The following is an 18,327-nucleotide window of genomic DNA, read 5'->3' as shown; positions in this document are numbered from 1 at the left end:
GGAATTAAGTTTTCCTCCCTCAATACGAGTTCAGTAGTCCTTGGCTGGCTCATGTCAATTTAGTCATCCGGCCTTCCACCGGAAGAGATCCCGTTCCCCGCGACCCCGGATTTTCTTCCTTCTGCATTGCCCCAACTACTTGCTGTATCTCCGGGGTCTTCTGTCCAGGATCGCATGACACCCCAGATCCCTCCCCACCATGTCTAGTGTGCGAGATTCTCATGTTCGTCCTTCCGACAGCTCTGGTCGCCCCAATAAACGCCGCAAAGTCGCAATCGCTTGCGACGAATGCCGTGCTCGGAAGGTCCGCTGTGACGGGAGACAACCCGGTGCGTATTGCCTCACTGGTGTGCATCTTCCGGAAGACCCAGATTATGTCGCTAATCTCAGTGAACTGTCAAGTCTGTGGGCCGTGCGCAAAACGAGTGGACCAGGGAAGCCAATGTGTTTACACTGGGGAATTGGAGAAAAAGCGAGCAGTTCGCAAGTGAGTGCCTTCTGACTGCCTCAGGCACTAACGGGCTCCTTCCCGATTTGTCCACTCGCACTAACGGTCATCCCATGATGGCAGTTACATCGAAAGTCTGGAAAGCCGGATCAAGCATCTAGAGAGTCCTCATTCCTTCTATGACAGTGGAGAAGGAGGGCCTGTGCATTCTTATGATGGCTCGGACCAGTTGCAGGTAAGCTACTCCTTGCTCCGTTGCCTTTCAGCATTGCAGAATATACCGCCTGTGAAAGTTGTATGTTCAGGTCACACTCACACTTTGCAGCATCATGCCTCGCCCTCTATGGGAGTGCCCACTCGTCATAATCGACCTAGGAGCATTGTCTCTACAGCGACTACGAATGCAGACCATCTTTCTCCGGCGCGAAGCACCTCACAATGTACACCCAAAGTAAATCCCCATCTTGTCACCAGGCACACTACCTATCAATCACCAGCCTCGCTGGATCAGTCGCTTCGATTGAAAGACCCAACGGACAGTGTCAATGCCATGATGGGTGCTGTGGAGGATGAACGTCCCACACAGGGCTTTTTTGGCAGCTCTAGTGCCGCCAGCTTTATCCGTCAAATCAAAACTGCCATAGATAAAAAGGTATCCTCGCCGAACCGCCACACTTCCGATTCGATTCTTGGGGTCGGTCCGCCTCCCAGTTTAATGTCCACGAAGAAGCCACGGTTATCCACAGTCCCCAATTATGTCCTGCCTCCACGAAAGACGGCAGATAGCCTCATGGAAGTTTACTGGGAGTTTGTTTTCCCACTATATCCACTCGTTGACAGCCTTCAGTTGAGAAGAGAATATGAGATGATTTGGACTGGGGAGCCTCTTCAATCTGATGAAAACATGCTTATGTGTACCGTCAATGTCATTTTTGCACTGGCCTGTCAACTGGCTGACTTTATCCCACCAGAGGAGCGAGAGGCTTCTGCAGATGCATTCTTTACTCGTGCAAAGGATCTTCTTCAATTCAACCTCTGGAACACAGGCTCCGCTGCTCTGATTCAATGTCTTCTTCTAATGGCTCAGTATTTGCAAAGCACCGACTCCGCCCATCAGTGCTGGATTGTCACCGGGCTGGCTATCCGCAACGCCCAAGGGCTTGGCTTGCACCTCCCCCAGACGATCGCTCGTCTACATAATCCCCAGGAGCAACAGCTGGCTCGCAAGATTTGGCACGGATGTGTCCTGATGGATCGGTGCGTACCCTCAGTATCATTAGTTAGTCTGTTCGAGTTCTGACATCTTGTAGAGTTATATCCATGACATTTGGACGCCCTGCCATGATCTCTAAGGCGTCGTGCGGGTCGGTTCCGCTACCAGCTACGGTGGATGAGGAGTATATCCCTGCAGTGTCTGGATCCGAGGTGACACAGCCAGCGGACCGACCATCAGTCATGGCATTCTATGCAAAGTCTCTTGAACTTTATGAAATCCTGAACGATATCCTGTTGAGTCTGTACAGTCCGACAACAGATGAAAGCCCGGAAAACATTTATGACTTTTATTTCAATAAAGAAGCAAATCAGGGAGAGCGGACGATATTCGAACTCGACCGGGCACTTACGAAGTGGTCCCGAAGCCTACCATCACACTTGCGAGGTGAATCTCATCTAGGGGGCAGATATACGGTTTTCTACCACCAAAGTGTTGTATTGCGTGCAAGGTATGTTGCCTGGTATGTGTTAAATGGTGAATTGTCAAATTAATCCTCTTACAAGATTCCTTCACGTAAGGATGCTTCTCTTCAGACCCATCCTGTCCAGATACTGTACTTCACGTGAGATTGGGATTGCGGATCCGATGATTTCCCTGCAAGATTCTTTTCCTCAGCGAGTTGCATTACAATGCTCGACCATTTGCGTCAAGGTTGCGCAAGAAGTTATCGGGCTAATACACAGTAATATGCCCGCCGATGGAAGTTCAGGCCCTCTTCCTGCTTGGTGGTACAACATACTGTGTGAGTGGTCCAGCCCTGCTGGATAGCTTTCAGCGAAGCTTATGATGTACAGACGTTTACACCGCTGCCACCGTTCTCATAGCCGGTCGTCTCTGTCCTGCTATTTTAGAAGAGGTGACTGAAGCTGCAATCACGCAATCGTGGGAAAACGCGTTGGAGGTACTGCAAAGATATCATAGCCACAGCACGTCCGCCCGGCGATGTGTTGCAGCTCTCGAGATTCTCTACGAACGGGTAGTATCCGAAGGGCCTCCACTCCATGACCACCAAACGAGCGCTTTCCCCACGAACCCTGCGTCTAATGGTCTCGGCGATCTCTCTTTAGGGGAGGGTATCAATTCAATACTGTTGGATAGCCTTGACTTCCCAGACTTTCAAGATATGTCATGGTTGAACAGTGTTCCCAGCAATCTCTTCTGAGCAGGCTTCCGATGGTGAATTCCTTTCTACATGCGCAAATTGCAGAACAAACTTCGTTTCTCGGTCTGCTACACGAGAGTGGATTTACAACATGTTTCGAGCAAACCAGCTAATTACAGCATGGCATCGGTCTAAGCAAGGCAGCTGTGGGAGAACGTAATGTCCTTTCTTGGATAACTTTACGACGTATTCAGGGCCGTAAGTCATCCACGACAGAGCTGTTCAATTTTGCTGTCTCAAATTGTAAATCGCTAATTCTATAGTATAGATTCTTTCATGCCATGACTATATCAGTCCGTAACATTATCTTGCATCTTCTGGTCTGCGCGTGTAGCCACGAAATGTAGGGCGATGATTGAGGGAAGTGCGCAGACTCCGATGATAGCACACATGACACCAGCTGCACCGCCCAGACCCAGCGACTCGAACATGTCAGGGAAATAGAATGGGCCGATCTGAAACCATTAGCAAAGAACTACTAACACTTGGTGCTCTTTGACTTACAAAACCATACACATGTCGAAAGACATTGATGCAAACGCCGATACTGGTCGATGCTTCCTTATAGCTGTCGATGGCGAACGAAATCAGGATTGTCGTTATAATTTGGTTTCCAAAACTGGCAATCGCTGCACCGACACATGGGGTCACGTTCCAGCTGGTAGCCTTCTGTAGCTGAAGGCCCCATACGAGAAGGCCAGCAATGACGGTGGCAAATCCAATGTATGAGAGCCATAGCCGATCTGCGGGGCGGTGATATCCTCTTCTTTTATGCATGACTTGCAGAAATCGGTCTGACATAGGGCCACTCAGCTGCTCGCCGAGGACACAGCCGATAATGATAGCGATGAACTGCAGACCAATCTGCTGCGAATCGAAGTCAAACTTCTCACCGAAAGCGATTGGCATTTCAACAATCAGAGCAATGTTTCCATAGCAAAACACTATGGCATGAGCGCATGCAGGAATAAGCACCCTAGGCAGCCTCGTAAAAAGAAGTGGCTCGATGAATTCGCGAAGCTTAAGTGGACGAGGGTTGATCTGCCGAGGAATAAACTTCTGAACGAAGCGAGGCCTCGCCACAGCTGCATCAGATGTATCCCCGTCGGTCGGAATGTAAAGCGTTTCCTCACCCAAGAGCAGGTAAGCGATGAACTGCCCGAAGTTCATCATGGCGAATATCCAATAGATCCACTCAAACCCAATACGCTTTGTGACAAAGCCCATGATAAATGGCCCACCTGGAGTTCCCAGGGTCAACATAAGTGTCCACCATCCAAGCTTCTGCGCTCGCTTCTCTGGCTCACACAGCTCCGTGATCACACCGCTGCCAATCCCAATAGGAGGAGAAATGAGGACTGCGGTGAGCACTCGAGTGGCCATTTGTGTTCCGTAGGTAGTACAACGAGCTCCGCCGATATTGCAAACCATACTCCCAAGAACCGAAAACAGTAAAACATGGTATCGTCCGTAGGTAGAGGTAATGGGTTGCCAGAAAAGGGGACAAATGCCTAAGAGCAAGATCTGTTTGGATGATCGATGTGAGTCGGGCGATCCTTTCAACATAAAGAGGGGAAGGAATTGACTCTCTCGAGGGAGTAAGGAGTGAAGTTATCACATACCTGAACAGAGGTGAGGTAACTGGCTTGTGGCACCGTTATGTTGTACCTTTCAGCCATAATGTCGTAGGCCGGTATAATGCCGGCCGCCATGAAGGTTGCAGCCATCGAATGAAACGCCACCATCAAGATATGGGCATTTTTCTTCCAGACAGGCCAATTCTGAGGGTTGGCGGGAGAAGTATCTGTCCAAAGGTCCCTGTTGGGCTGCTGGTCAGGTGGCGTTGGGGATACATTCTCAAGATGAACCTCCTCATGGCCGTTCTTCTTCAGTGTGTCAGAGCGGGCCATGTCGGTGCCCATGGATACTTCTTCTGTCATTGCTGCAGAGAAGAGTATGCTGGGCGCAGATCGAGGCGTCGAGGTATGGGTGGTAAAAGAGATTAAGGCCAGAGGTGAGCGGTGTTGGTGAGGACTAGCACTACCAACAGCTCTATGCAAAGATACTAGTCTTCAGCCGACTTTATATACCAGGCGACTTTGCACCGCGGTGAGCGTCCCGGTCCCCTTGCAGGCCATGACCGCGGGACGGGAGCTGAGCCAAGCTGAACGCCATATCAACAGAGCGCACGGTCATTGGGCAGCTGGATGCCAAGGAGGTATATCATGGGGATCATCACCAATAAACCACTGATGAGAGGAATTGATTCCGAATTCTGAGCTCAGTAGTGGCCAACAACCTGCTACCCGAGGTTATACACTGCAGACCCAAGCCAACGTTGACCGGGATGGCATCCGACGGAATGTTCAGTGATAGGCGTCGGATGCGGGTCCGTTGATCTTCGCCCAACTTTATAAGACCCTGATGTTGTCGCGAGTCTGGGGGAAGCTAGTTGCTAGTATGTACCGGGGTTCAGGGGGGTCTTGATCCGGGGTACCGATGGATCCCCGCATTTCAGTGTTTCCAAATCTAACTTTCCGTGTCGGAAGTTCTGTCGGCTAGATTCACGGAAATGGCTCTCAACTTCGGCTGTCGTCTTGGCTAGATGGATCTTGTACTGTATGGACTTGTGGCTAGTTCTTTGTTGAGACCAGGGGTTCAAGGAGAACTTTCAATGACGACAGACGCGAGTGATGACACTTTGATGGACAATCGGGCAATGAACACGGCACTTACCATCGCCATTGACTTTTGTTGTAGGGATTGCCTTGGGGAGTGTGCTTTGCGCAAGGACATGTCTTTGGTGCCAAACCTGGCTAGCTATCCAGGCTAGATGTGGATGCATGGCAGAAACATTACTGATATAGTGCTACTCACAGTAGACTAGAGCTTTCATACCAGGGCACCTAGTAGTAGCTCATGATAGCTTCCCCACAGAGTCAGTCGATGAGGGGATCAAAGCTACAAAAATCATCGGGCCAATACTGCCCGAGCTATTTCTCCGTTGAATGACTGGCAACAATTTCTCCGTCTCGCTTGGCTGCTAAATCCCCGCGATCTACCCCGGATTCTAAGCGAGAGCATCTGCAGCCATTGACAGGCACTTAAACACCCTCATGTCACTATTTCCTCCTGTCATGCATCACACATAACTCTTGGCCCTGCACAACAACATGTTGTCAATCTCCTCATTCGGGGTAATGCAATCCGCACCTCAGCACTCTCACCACCACAAAAGCTATAAGATGGCATACAATCTATTCTCCACAGAACCCTCCAATCCGACATCGCATACAAGGGTGTACAGCCATCTCCTCCAAACAGCAGCACCACCACCACCACAATGCGCCTCCTCCACCCCCTCATCCCAACCTCCCTCCTCCTCACCGTCACCACCGCCACCCTCCACACCACGCAAACCAACACCACCATAACCCTAACCAACAACCGCCTCACCGCCAACTTCTCCAAATCCCAAGGCCGAATCACCGACCTCTACCTCGACAACCAAGACCTCCTGGGACCCCAATCCGGCGACACCGGCGTCGGCCCCTACCTCGACTGCTACTGCATTCCCTCCGGCTTCTACACCCCAGGCTCGACCTCCCCAACGCTCCAACTCCTCACGGGCGTCGACAAATCCGGAACCCACTATGCCGGAGTCCTCATGGACGAGACCTACCCTCCCACGGGGCAACACTTCCAACAATACTGGTTTCTGCGCGATGGCGAAACAGGCCTACACACATTCAGCCGATTAGCGTATTACAACGAGACGACTCCATTCTTGCGCAACTTGCAGGAGTTTCGCACCCTGTTCCGTCCCAATACGGAGCTTTGGACCCATTTGACGTCCAGTGAGGTGCAGACTGCGCCGTTGCCCAGTACCAAGGCTGTCGAGGAAGAGGTGGTCGTGCAGGATGCTACCTGGACGTTTAATAATACTCCTAGTGATGCGTATTATGTCCAATTTGCGGATTATTTTACTAAGTATACGTTTTCGAATGGTATGTTATACCGTTTTTATGTATGTGGTTCTATGGGGGATACGGCTGACTTGTGGTAATTTGCTAGCGTGGAGGGATAATTCGGTCCATGGCATGTATGCTGATGGGAGTACCTCGAATGGGAGTACATTTGGGGCTTGGTTGGTTATGAATACTAAGGTATTTCGTATCCTGGAAGTTTTGTCGGAGTCGTGGCTAATGAGGCAACTTGTGTTTTGTTTAGGATACTTACTACGGTGTATGTGCTTGCGTTCTCTAGCGGGGGAAGGAATGTACTGACAACCTGCATAGGGCCCCCTGCACTCGGATCTCACCGTCGACGGCATCGTCTACAACTACCTCGTGTCCAACCACCACGGCGAAGGCACTCCCAACATCACCTACGGCTTCGATCGCACCTTCGGGCCTCAGTACTATCACTTCAACGGCGGAAAGGGCTCCACTGCGTCTCTAAAGGAGCTGAAATCTGATGCAGAATCCCTAGCAGATCCGAGCTGGAACATAGACTTCTACGACTCCATCGCCAAACACGTCGTCGGATACGCCCCCTCCAGTCAACGCGGTAGCGTTCAAGGGAAGATCGAGCTTCCCAAAGGTGCCACTAGACCTATTGCGGTCCTGACCGTGGACGGCCAGTATTTCCAGGACAACTCAGTGAATTCATCCTCATACCAGTACTGGGCGGAGATCGACGACTCTGGACATTTCAACGTGGACCACGTCAAAGAGGGACCCTACCGACTCACTGTATACGCCGACGGCATCTTCGGTGACTTCGTACGCGACGGCGTGCAAGTGAAGGCCGGCAAGAAAACCACTATTCAAGAAACCTGGAAGGCAGAGTCCGCAGGCACCGAGATCTGGCGACTAGGCACGCCAGACAAGTCTTCCGGGGAGTTTCGACATGGCGTTGCGAAGGACCCTACGCACCCGCTTCACCCTCCAGAGTACCTGATCTACTGGGGTGCATACGACTGGCAATCAGACTTCCCGGACGGAATCAACTACACCATTGGCACCAGCGATCCCGCAACCGACCTGAATACAGTCCACTGGTCAGTATTCGGGCCGACACCGAACGATCCGCGTGTCGAATACGATACCACGCACGACTGGACGATCAACTTCCCTCTGAGTGAGAAAGATCTCGCAGAGCGGTCCAAGGCCACGTTGACCATTCAATTAGCGGGAGCGAAGGCAGCATCCGGCAACACAGACGTGTACAATGCGTCGGAACCATATGCTAATCTCGCGTTGGAGAGTTACATCAACGACCAGGCGGAGCCTCTGACCCTTCTGATTGGGTTCAATCAGTCGAGTAGCTGCATTGTCCGGTCAGCTGTGAGTTGCTATCAGGTTCGCTCGCGCATGGAGTTTCCGACGGATTGGCTGAAAGTCGGCAATAATGTTTTGACCTTGCATCTCCCGTACAATGCGACGGATACCGAGACGGCGATTTTGCCGGCGACAGTGTATGTGCAATATGATGCGCTGAGGTTGGAGGTTTCGTAGAGGAGGAAGAAGAGTGTGTTCAGACTGTTGTCGAACTTTATAGAAATCCTGCAGGTAGAAAAGAGACCGTGATGGGCGCTGCTTTTAGTGCAATAATCTGAAAAGAACAATTCCACAAGCGGAAAAGTCAGTGAATATGGAGTGATGACTCTCTAGTAGATTGCTAGCATCTCAATGCTTATCAGGCGGTGCATGTTGTAGACAACGGCCGGTAACCATAATAAATGTGTAGACACCTGTCCCCGCAGTCGATCGCGGCCAGATTCCTATCATCCTATCTGTCATTGGCTCCGAAGAAGCTCGAGCCACTCAGCTGTGTCAATTCTCATAATTGAGATCATACGCCACGCCACCAATCTGAGCCAGTGATGGTCCGTTCCAAGGTCAGCATAACCGAGGCAGTTCCGGGTAAATTGGCCGATTGCCTGATGGTGAGCATTACGCGCCGTTCTGCACATACGACAGGTCATTCACTTCGCTGTCACTGCTTTACATGAAGTGCGCGATTGCGTCTGGGTTCTTGCAATATTGACTCCTTTATTGGGGACACAAGTTCGAGTTTCTGTAAGGTACGAACAATAATGGGAAAGGCGAAGGGTCCAAAGCTGAAGCTAACCGTGGTCTCGGTGAACTTTCAGATGATCGGCCTTTTCCTAATGTGGTAAAAGCCTCGGCACGTCGGGGCATGTTGTAAGGGATACTAATCCACTCGCATTGATTGGCAACAATGACTTAAAACCAGACCGTGGACGGATTTACTTCCCCGCATTCTTCTTCTGCAGCTCTTGTTTTGATTCTGCAAGGTTAAGAGTATCGTTTTCTTTGTGGTACTTGAAGCTGTGACATAGCAACAACGCGACCATGTCGAAGACCTTCACCCGCGCCGAGGTTGCGCAGCACAACACGGAGGACTCTGTTTGGTGCATTATCGATCACCGCGTGTACGATTTGACCGATTTTATCGATGCACACCCCGGTGGCAGTGTTGTTTTGAACCAAGTCGCCGGCACGGATGCCACGGTTGATTTCTATAATCTTCATCGACAGGAAGTCCTCGAGAAATATAAGGATCTTTGCATTGGAACGGTAGCCGGCGAAACCCCGGAGATCGTCACCCCCGAGCCCGGCAGCCTGAGCCAGGTGCCTTACGCCGAGCCTCTGTGGCTGCGTCCGCAATTTAAGAGCCCCTACTTCAATGACAGCCATCGCCGCCTTCAGAAAGCTCTCCGGGAGTTCACGGATCGCTACATTACCCCCGAGGCACAGGAGAAGGAGAAGGATGGCACTTATATCAGTCAAGAGTTGATCGATCGCATGGCGGAGGCAGGAGTTCTAGCAATGCGCCTGGGTCCAGGGAAGCATTTGCACGGGCGGAAGCTTCTGGGTGGTGTCATCGATGGAAAGGAGTTCGATTACTTGCATGACATGGTGCTCTCTCAGGAGTTGGTGAGATCTAATGCTCGAGGTTAGTTGGCTCCTCATGTTGGCCTCGGCCGGTGGGACATTGTACTGACTGTTAGCAGGCTTTCAGGACGGTAACATGGCAGGCATGTGTATTAGTTTGACTGCCGTCCAGCAGTGGCTTCGTAATGAGCCTCTTCGGCAGAAGATCACAGACGAAGTTCTGTCCGGAAAGAAGAAGATGTGTCTGGCGGTTACAGAGGCATTCGCAGGTAGTGATGTCGCTGGTCTTCGCACGACCGCGAAGAAAACTCCGGACGGCAAGCACTTCATCGTGAACGGGACCAAGTACGTATAGCTCGGTCCTTCGGTCAGAGGTACAACAACTTACTTTCATTCCAGGAAATGGATCACCAATGGCATGTTCTGCGACTACTTTGTCACTGGCTGCCGGACCGAAAAGGGTTTCTCGGTGCTCCTGATTCCCCGCGACGAAGGGGTCGAGACTAAGCAGATCAAGACCTCCTACTCGACAGCAGCTGCCACGGCGTTTGTGCAGTTCGAGAACGTCAAGGTCCCTGTAGAGAATCTTCTGGGTGAGGAGGACAAGGGTTTCATTGTGATTATGAGCAACTTCAACCACGAGCGCTTCATGATGTGTTGCAGCGTGATCCGCATGTGCATGACAGTTGTGGAGGAGTGCATGAAGTGGTGTAACCAACGCATCGTCTTTGGCAAGAAGCTGATTGAGCAGCCTGTTATGCGGCAAAAGTAAGTTTCCGACGTTGTTGATGGGTCGCCAACAGGCTAACATATCTCAGACTTGCCCGAATGATCTCACTTTGCGAATCGAACCAGGCCTGGCTGGAATCTATTGCATACCAGATGTGCAACATGACCTATGCGCAGCAGTCGGCTAATCTGGGTGGTCCCATCGGTCTGCTCAAGTCTCATGCCACCCGCTCCGCACAGGAGATTGCCGACCTTGCGACCAACATCTTTGGTGGACGGGGTTTGACCCAGACTGGCATGGGTAAGGTCATTGAGATGTTCCACCGGACATACAAGTTTGATGCCATCTTGGGTGGCACGGAGGAGATTCTGGCCGATCTGGGAGTTCGTCAGGCGATGAAGAAGTTCCCCAAGGCGATGTTGTAGATATTGCACTCTCAATCGAAGACCCTGCGGGACAGGGTATATTTTATAGTCATCGGATTTTGCCATCTGCCTTATGCATAAGGTTTGACTGTACAAGAGGCCATTGAAACTGTCTGATCCTCGAGGTCGCGTTGTCATCGTCTGTCCATTATAAGCATTTAGCGAAGCGTTCGTACTTCTGAAACGGGTTCGAGAAATCGATAGATGCTGCCACCAATAGCAGTCGTCTTATGGCACAGGTTCCTGCAGGAAGTAAGGTTTTCGGACTTCAGACATGCTCGGAGATTTTTTTTGGATTTTGTGATAAAGTTGAAGCTGTAAGTCTCTAGAGAAGAAAGCTAGCTCAGGCAGTAGCTTTGTCGCGGCTCTCACATCAGCAATACTCTAGATCAAGCATGGGAATCTCAAAGAGAGAAGCGACTGGGATCACTGCTTTGGTGATGGTCATTATCACTCTCCTGTGTCACTCCAGGCAGCCTCGTCGGCTAACCTATTTGGGTGCTAATCCCCTTCATCACCAGTTTTCGTGCAAGCAGTGTCTGTAACCTGCAAAGTTTATAAGTAACTCTCTAAAGAAGTAATGAGCACCTGTCGGATGCTTAGCTATTTTGCCCCCCAACCATGAACTTCATAGTTGTGAGTAGTAGTAGTTGATCGAATCAATTGACAGCTACTAGTGATCTTCACGTGCCGTGGAATATATAGTATGTAGTACTACTTAACAACTAAATCACTAAACAACTCTGGCCCAATCATGATGATGACATTCAGTGACTTACCAAAAACGTTCAGTAGGTCAACAGCCAGGAGTTTTATTCTAGATGTATTATCACTAATTACTTAATATGTGAAATGAGAAAACTGACTAGTATGGTAGATGGTGTTATCTACCTGGGAAGGCGCGATCCTGACTAATCATAGATTACGAGGTTCTCCGCAGGCTGCAATGAAGTCGTAAGCGCCCTCAAGTCCCCTCTTAAATACAGACATCTTCACACTCACATCTCACACCTTCTCCTTTCGGAAAACATTATTGTCATCCATTAAGATGGCTGAAAGCACTGCTTCCTTAAGCTCGGACAGTGTGTTGGCGATCGCCGCAACAGCTCTTCGCGCAGATGGGGCCGCGCCGTCTAGCCTTAAGACGCCATACGAGGCGATCGCTCTAGTCGGCCATGCGTCCATGACAGCAGTTGGCTTCCGCTTAGTTGGACTTGGGGAAGACCATACGCTAGGTACGTGCAATGCGAACAATGCAATATAATCAAATGCGCCTTACTGATGATTGTCAACCTCTCAGAGAACCAATCCGATAGCCCCTCACTCCCCGCAGAATGGAACGCCAACACGGCCTTTGCCTTCCGCTACGCCCACTCACAGTCGTCGATGCAATATCTGCTCAAGATTAGCCGACTCGGGAATAACGCTGTCATTTTCGCCTTGGCTTTGGGTGATGACAAAACGACATCCTTCGATCTTCCGGTGAAAGACTACGTCTCCGAGTCCGCGCTTCCCTTGCCCCCTACCGCCGAGGATCTCCCAGCAGCACTTCGCGAAGCATTTATATCTCCCTCTCGAATTCAGGACTTGATCGGATTATTCAAGATCAACGTCATCCAGAAGCTGGCGCCTGGACTGTATAAAGAAGGCTACGAAGATTCGTCCGACCAGCCACAGGAGACGTTGCGCGAAAGAACTCTGGAGAGACCTCCACGCCATGATCCTCTACGAGACGATCCGATGCCCCAACCCGCTCGTCCGTACCCATTTGACGACCCCCTGGCGGTGCCTCCCCGACGCCCCGTTCCAGCTGGGGATTTTCCTCCACCAGGATTCGAGGATGAGTTCGAGATCCAGAGACCCCCTCGAGGATACCCGGGAGGTATGGGAGGAAGAAACCCGATGAACATTGGAGACCGAGATTTGTACCCAGCGGGACTAGGCCCGAATGATCCTTTGCGAGGAGGTATAGGCCCTGGGCTGGGAGGTGGCGGCGGTGGTGGCATGCACCCCACGTTCGATGATCCTCTGTTTGGTGGACCTCGTGGACAAGGGTATGATCCTCAAGCACCACCAGGCTCGCGGTATGATCCGGTAGGACCCGGACAAGGGGCACCGTTTGGACGAGGACAGGGGCCGTATGGGGGACGCGGGTTCGGCGGAGGGTTCGGGGGATTTGGTGGTGACATCATTTAATCGCGGCGGCTGAGGCTTGGGGGCGGAATTCTTGCAGACCAAAGTTTGTTTGAAAACTACACCGTACATAACTAGTTAGTGCACGACGTGATGACACAGAATGAGTGATGATATGATTTTATATGTGTATGAATGTTGAAATGAGTGTTAATTTGTTATTGAAACAATCGATATGTTTGATCTCGTGTAATCAGTAAAATTCAATGTATATGTTGTTGTTTCTGTTCCCCTCCACACCAATGCTTTTTGTGGCGGGTACCATAGAAAGCTGTAATAATTTCTGGGGCAAGAAAGAAAAAAGAAAAAGAACAGGGTAAGTGTGGCTGATGCACAGCTGGAAGGGGAAGGCGGGCGGTGTGGCGCACGGACTTGGGAAGCCCAGTTTTGGGCGAGTTTCGCACGACCAGCAAGAACATACTGCTAGTTAGTTGTACCTTCCTCTCTCTGACTGTTCCACTGACCACCAGCACCACCACCGCCATCCCAGCTCACACCTCCCTTTCTCTATTCTCTCTTGTCATTCCCCTCCCCCCAACCTTTTCCCTTCATCTCTTCCTATTTCAAACCCCCTTATTTGCCCCTCTTATCTTTCTTCAATCTGTGGGTGACAGGGCTTGCTGTCCCATTCTTGGTCCGTCGTTCAATTTCCGTTGGTGCACCGTGTCTCGTCCGACCGACCTGGTTCCCCCCCCTCTAAGAAATCCACGCCTCCCTCACGAGACCTCCCCTCTCCAGTTGGTCCCGCTCCACCACCCACCTCGGTTGCAGTCATCTTGAACTCGCTCTCTTTCCCCCCACCACCCTCATCCTCGCTCTTGGTGGTTACTTTCAATGGACAATAACATGGAGATCGATACGGCGCGGTCGCCCGAACCTCACCACCTCTCCCCGACCACCGACCCGGGGTCCATACCCACCCTCGATGGATGGATCGAAAGCTTGATGACCTGCAAGCAACTAGCGGAGGAAGATGTCCGGAGGCTTTGTGATCGGGTGTGTGCTGCTTCCGCTGGCAATTTTGGGTGTCTTCGGAAATGAATAATCCTAATCGTGGTCGTGTTTTTCTACATAGGCAAGAGAGGTTCTGCAGGATGAGTCGAACGTGCAGCCCGTGGTATGTGATTGACTTTTCTGCTGTTGATGTTGTGGCCTGCCTTCCCGCGCTGCGCGGCCCTGCTCGTGGCCCCGCGGCCGTTGCGACCGATCGGGACTGACTCTTTCCAATCTATAGAAATGTCCAGTGACTGTGTGCGGTGATATACACGGTCAGTTCCATGATCTGATGGAGCTGTTCCGCATTGGTGGCCCCAATCCGGATACAAACTACCTGTTTATGGGTGAGTTGGCGTGTTATTGCTTATGCCAGTCGTCCCCCTTGGCTCACCCGCCCGCCCACTAGGTGACTACGTCGACCGTGGTTACTACTCTGTAGAGACCGTCACGCTCCTTGTCTGCCTCAAAATCCGTTACCCCCAGCGTATCACCATCCTGCGAGGAAACCACGAGTCGCGCCAGATCACGCAAGTCTACGGCTTCTACGATGAGTGCCTGCGCAAGTACGGCAACGCTAACGTGTGGAAATACTTCACCGACCTTTTCGACTACCTCCCCCTCACCGCACTTATCGAGAACCAGATCTTCTGTCTGCACGGCGGTCTGAGTCCGTCGATCGACACCCTCGACAACATCCGCTCTCTGGATCGGATTCAGGAGGTCCCGCACGAGGGTCCCATGTGCGACCTTCTGTGGAGTGACCCCGACGACCGATGCGGCTGGGGTATCTCTCCCCGTGGTGCTGGATACACATTCGGGCAGGATATCTCGGAGGCATTTAATCACAACAACGGCTTGACTCTGGTGGCACGGGCGCACCAGCTGGTAATGGAGGGTTACAACTGGTCCCAGGATAGAAATGTGGTCACGATTTTCTCCGGTATGCTGCACTGCAGAATTTGGCTCACGTCACGCGTGATATGGCGGTCATGACTAACTATGTCTCTTCAGCTCCTAACTACTGCTACCGCTGCGGTAACCAAGCCGCAATCATGGAAATTGACGAGCATCTGAAATATACCTTGTATGGGGTGACCCCACCATTGCAATCGCCTAAGAAAATACTGACGCAATCTACAGCTTACAATTCGATCCCTGCCCGCGCGCAGGAGAACCCATGGTCTCGAGGCGCACACCCGACTACTTCCTGTGATTTGATTTTTGTGATAGACATAACCGGCTCACCTCTGGCAAGTTGAGGTTCTCCGACCCTTCGAAAGGGCTCCAGGGACGTTTGGCAACAGAAAGACACAACCAAGGCGGTCTGGCCTAAATAATTGTATGTCCGTGTTTCTGACCGTGTTGATACCAATTCATGAAAATAAAAGACGTTCCGAGACTTGTTGTTTTTTCTATACCGTCATAATACATACAATTTGCATTATGGTTTCCTGTTGCCACCCGGTGGGGTGATGCCCTGTGTCGCTGCCTGAAAACCGGTATGCGCCTCAGGTAGACATACACCACACATGCATTATGAGCTTCGAGCCCAATTTGACAGACCAACCGTAGTCGTTCATCATTTTCTACCCATTTGTCATGCTTTGAGGCATACCTGAGCATTTGGAGAATATGTCCTGCTTTGTTGTCCTTCCCCTACTCTATTCGACGGGCTTCCCAACTCTTCTCTCTATTTCCCCCAAGAACGCAAACAAAACATGGAATCTCTAGATATGGCATTCTGCATCCTACAAATGACGGTACCTGAATATAATATACGTCATGCACACGTCACAATTCTTCACAATTCAACATGGCATATACAACTAGTGTCTCAAATATGTACAGACAAGACATCTAGTAATACAATCATGACAGATCACAGGCATAAACAAGGACACGCACACAGAAAATCAATGGCTAAGCTCAAAGGAGAAATGAAAACAAATACAAACCATAGCATATATCTGCTACGAAAAATTTAGATCTTCATCCCCTGAGCCTTCTTGGCCAATAACTCCTCGACTTCCTTCTCGTGCTTGGAGAAGTTGTCGACGAGGTTATCCCACATTTTAGGCTCGTGCTCGTGGCGCTTGTTGCTTGTCCACGCGTAGTCGGTGATGGTGAATGGGCGACTCGACTCGAACATAAATGCCATTGAGGCCTCGGAGATCCGCATGGCCGGCGGGTCGACTTCCGTGGCGGCTTTGAATTCTTCGTATGCTACACCGTGGGGGACCACTGTTGTTGAGTTAGATGGATGGTCTCTCTGGGTTGATATTGGGGGGGTGCTTACTGCCACATTCGAAGGAGACACTTCCGGGCTGGAAGGCGTCGGAACGACCGCCGTAGTCGCCGTAGATGAGACCCATCAGTTCGGAGGCGGCGTTGCGGTGGTAGTATGGAGGTCGGTAGGTGTCTATTTTCGTCGTTGTTAGCGAGGTGGGAGAGTCAAGTGATTTCAGTTGTGTGGGGAACGTACGCGATGCAACATCCCAGCGAGGAGAGAAGATGAGTAGATCAGCCAAGGGAGCAGTGGGATCCCGAGACTTGGCTGTAAGGACACAGAAGATGGAGGGGTCCATATGATCAACGGAGATGGAGCCAACGTTGACGAACTTGGTCATGTCGTACTTGTAAGGTACCTGTATGGTGCATTAGTATACTTTTGTGAGGTATGCTGAAAAAGGAATAGCAACATACATAGTTGCCGTGCCAGGCAACCACGTCAAACGGACTGTGGTTTTGTGTGCTCTTGAAAAACTTTCCGCCCAGCTTGTAGACAACCTCCCAAGGCTCCTTGGAGATCTCGTACTTGGCCGTAGGGTAGAGGAAGTCCCGTGCATTGGCGAGTCCGTTGGCACCCAAGGGTCCCAGCTCAGGGAGTTCAAATTGACTACCCCAGATTTCAAGGATGTAACCACGAGAAGGCCCATCGGGAAGCTCTACGCGGAATCGGATGCCGCGTTGGATAATGACAATCTCTCCGGGCTGGACGAACAAGGGACCAAATTCGGTCTGGATGTCCAGTGCACCCTGTTGGGGAACGATGGCCATCTCACCATCCGAGTTGACAAAAGCCTTCTTGGTCATGCTGGTGTTAGCAGTGTAGACGTGGGTGGCCAGGCCTTCCCGGAGGGTTGGCTCGCCCGAGCCAGCCACGGTCTTCAGACCAGAGACAAAGTCTACTTCGCCATTGGTTGGGATGTCAAAAGGATACCAGGCAAGCTGTGTAGGAGAGACATGAACGCGGGGGTTCAGAGGGAGAAAGTTGGATTCTGTGTCCTTGTTATCGGGAAGGTCGGTCTATAGTCAATGTTAGTAGGTAGTAATCCTAGATGACAGCTGCAGAACATACGAATCCCTGGTGGGCAACAGCCGGACGGGCACGGTACAACCATGCTTTCTTGTTGCGATGTCTCGGGGCAATGAAGGCCGTGGCCGTCATCTGCTCGGCGTACAGGCCAAAGCGGACGTTACGAGGGCTGTTTTGGCCCTGTGGAAGGGTGCCAGGCACAGCCTCAGAGGCGAACCTAGTAGATTAACTACATCAGCCAGTTGAATCGCTAGATGCAGGAGAGCGCTTTGACATACGAGTTGCCGAATCCGGCTTGGTACTGATACGCTTGAATTAGCAACGGTACGCAGAGGATAGGCAGTGGCACAAAACACTTACTTCATAAGGATCATTCCGCCTGGTAGCGAAGGAGGGAATGGTGCCATCCTTCTGTGTCTCTGCCCAGTGGAAGATCTTCTGGTATTCTTTGGGGTCGGCGAGGTCACTTGTGGAGGGCATGATGGGTGGTAGGTCTCAAGAAAGGAGATATTGTAGAAGAAAGGGGGGCTTGGAGAAGTGATTACAGCGTTGATAGAGTCATGAATCGTGATATATGGGGAGGAGAGCCGGGGCAGGTTCCAGCAGGCTCATATACTTGAGCTGGTGGAGTCGGTCCAAGCGGGAAGCCATTATGAAGCAATTAATCAGACCGCTGGCCATCCGGATATCCGGGCCAGCTGATTCCAAGACAGCAAGTCAGGATGGATGGATGAGACCAGAGTTTGGGAGTATTGGATGGATTGCATACAATATGGAAAGTTGGCAAGTAATTGGGGGAGGTTCGGCAGATGTCGAGGGGGTAGTGTTGCCGAGAGCAGTAGAAGCCATGAGGGACTA

At 51.2% G+C, this 18,327-nt stretch overlaps 7 protein-coding genes across 7 annotated transcripts; 5 read left to right on the top strand and 2 right to left on the bottom strand.

Moving 5' to 3' along the window:
- Positions 1-199: 199 nt before the first annotated feature.
- BO88DRAFT_348130 (transcription factor domain-containing protein) lies at positions 200-2,886 on the top strand (the record flags this gene model as incomplete). The annotated part of the gene is made up of 7 exons (XM_025703403.1): positions 200-329; positions 403-487; positions 572-683; positions 774-1,705; positions 1,759-2,172; positions 2,273-2,466; positions 2,549-2,886. The coding sequence occupies 7 exons, from the start codon at positions 200-202 to the stop codon at positions 2,884-2,886; spliced, it is 2,205 nt and encodes a 734-aa protein (XP_025559546.1).
- Positions 2,887-3,088: 202 nt separating this feature from the next.
- On the bottom strand, positions 3,089-5,233 carry BO88DRAFT_372077 (MFS multidrug transporter). Its single transcript, XM_025704223.1, has 3 exons — positions 4,509-5,233; positions 3,391-4,410; positions 3,089-3,341 (listed from the first exon to the last, which is right to left on the bottom strand). The coding sequence occupies exons 1-3, from the start codon at positions 4,824-4,826 to the stop codon at positions 3,177-3,179; spliced, it is 1,503 nt and encodes a 500-aa protein (XP_025559545.1). The 5' UTR covers positions 4,827-5,233; the 3' UTR covers positions 3,089-3,176.
- A 996-nt stretch (positions 5,234-6,229) lies between these two features.
- rglB (polysaccharide lyase family 4 protein) lies at positions 6,230-8,623 on the top strand (the record flags this gene model as incomplete). Its single annotated transcript, XM_025705175.1, has 4 exons — positions 6,230-6,893; positions 6,961-7,052; positions 7,117-7,131; positions 7,185-8,623. 4 exons carry the CDS (start codon positions 6,230-6,232, stop codon positions 8,403-8,405), a joined length of 1,992 nt encoding a protein of 663 aa, XP_025559544.1. The 3' UTR covers positions 8,406-8,623.
- Positions 8,624-9,266: 643 nt separating this feature from the next.
- BO88DRAFT_428577 (acyl-CoA dehydrogenase family protein) lies at positions 9,267-10,964 on the top strand (the record flags this gene model as incomplete). Its single annotated transcript, XM_025709089.1, has 4 exons — positions 9,267-9,870; positions 9,929-10,154; positions 10,209-10,577; positions 10,628-10,964. 4 exons carry the CDS (start codon positions 9,267-9,269, stop codon positions 10,962-10,964), a joined length of 1,536 nt encoding a protein of 511 aa, XP_025559543.1.
- A 970-nt stretch (positions 10,965-11,934) lies between these two features.
- BO88DRAFT_394963 (proteasome inhibitor PI31 family protein) lies at positions 11,935-13,355 on the top strand. Its single transcript, XM_025705174.1, has 2 exons — positions 11,935-12,199; positions 12,265-13,355. Exons 1-2 carry the CDS (start codon positions 12,013-12,015, stop codon positions 13,158-13,160), a joined length of 1,083 nt encoding a protein of 360 aa, XP_025559542.1. The 5' UTR covers positions 11,935-12,012; the 3' UTR covers positions 13,161-13,355.
- Positions 13,356-13,717: 362 nt separating this feature from the next.
- On the top strand, positions 13,718-15,390 carry BO88DRAFT_407491 (serine/threonine-protein phosphatase). Its single transcript, XM_025707449.1, has 6 exons — positions 13,718-14,153; positions 14,233-14,274; positions 14,392-14,497; positions 14,560-15,093; positions 15,165-15,237; positions 15,294-15,390. Exons 1-6 carry the CDS (start codon positions 14,004-14,006, stop codon positions 15,364-15,366), a joined length of 978 nt encoding a protein of 325 aa, XP_025559541.1. The 5' UTR covers positions 13,718-14,003; the 3' UTR covers positions 15,367-15,390.
- Positions 15,391-16,025: 635 nt separating this feature from the next.
- On the bottom strand, positions 16,026-18,263 carry BO88DRAFT_407487 (putative homogentisate 1,2-dioxygenase). Its single transcript, XM_025707448.1, has 7 exons — positions 17,830-18,263; positions 17,748-17,770; positions 17,512-17,686; positions 16,857-17,459; positions 16,636-16,798; positions 16,450-16,572; positions 16,026-16,394 (listed from the first exon to the last, which is right to left on the bottom strand). The coding sequence occupies exons 1-7, from the start codon at positions 17,947-17,949 to the stop codon at positions 16,135-16,137; spliced, it is 1,467 nt and encodes a 488-aa protein (XP_025559540.1). The 5' UTR covers positions 17,950-18,263; the 3' UTR covers positions 16,026-16,134.
- Positions 18,264-18,327: the final 64 nt, after the last annotated feature.

Source organism: Aspergillus vadensis (genome assembly GCF_003184925.1).
Source record: "Aspergillus vadensis CBS 113365 unplaced genomic scaffold BO88scaffold_24, whole genome shotgun sequence".
NCBI lineage: Eukaryota > Fungi > Ascomycota > Eurotiomycetes > Eurotiales > Aspergillaceae > Aspergillus > Aspergillus vadensis.
The sequence above is the reverse complement of the archived record's forward strand: the minus strand, read 5'-3'. Positions and strand labels throughout refer to the sequence as shown.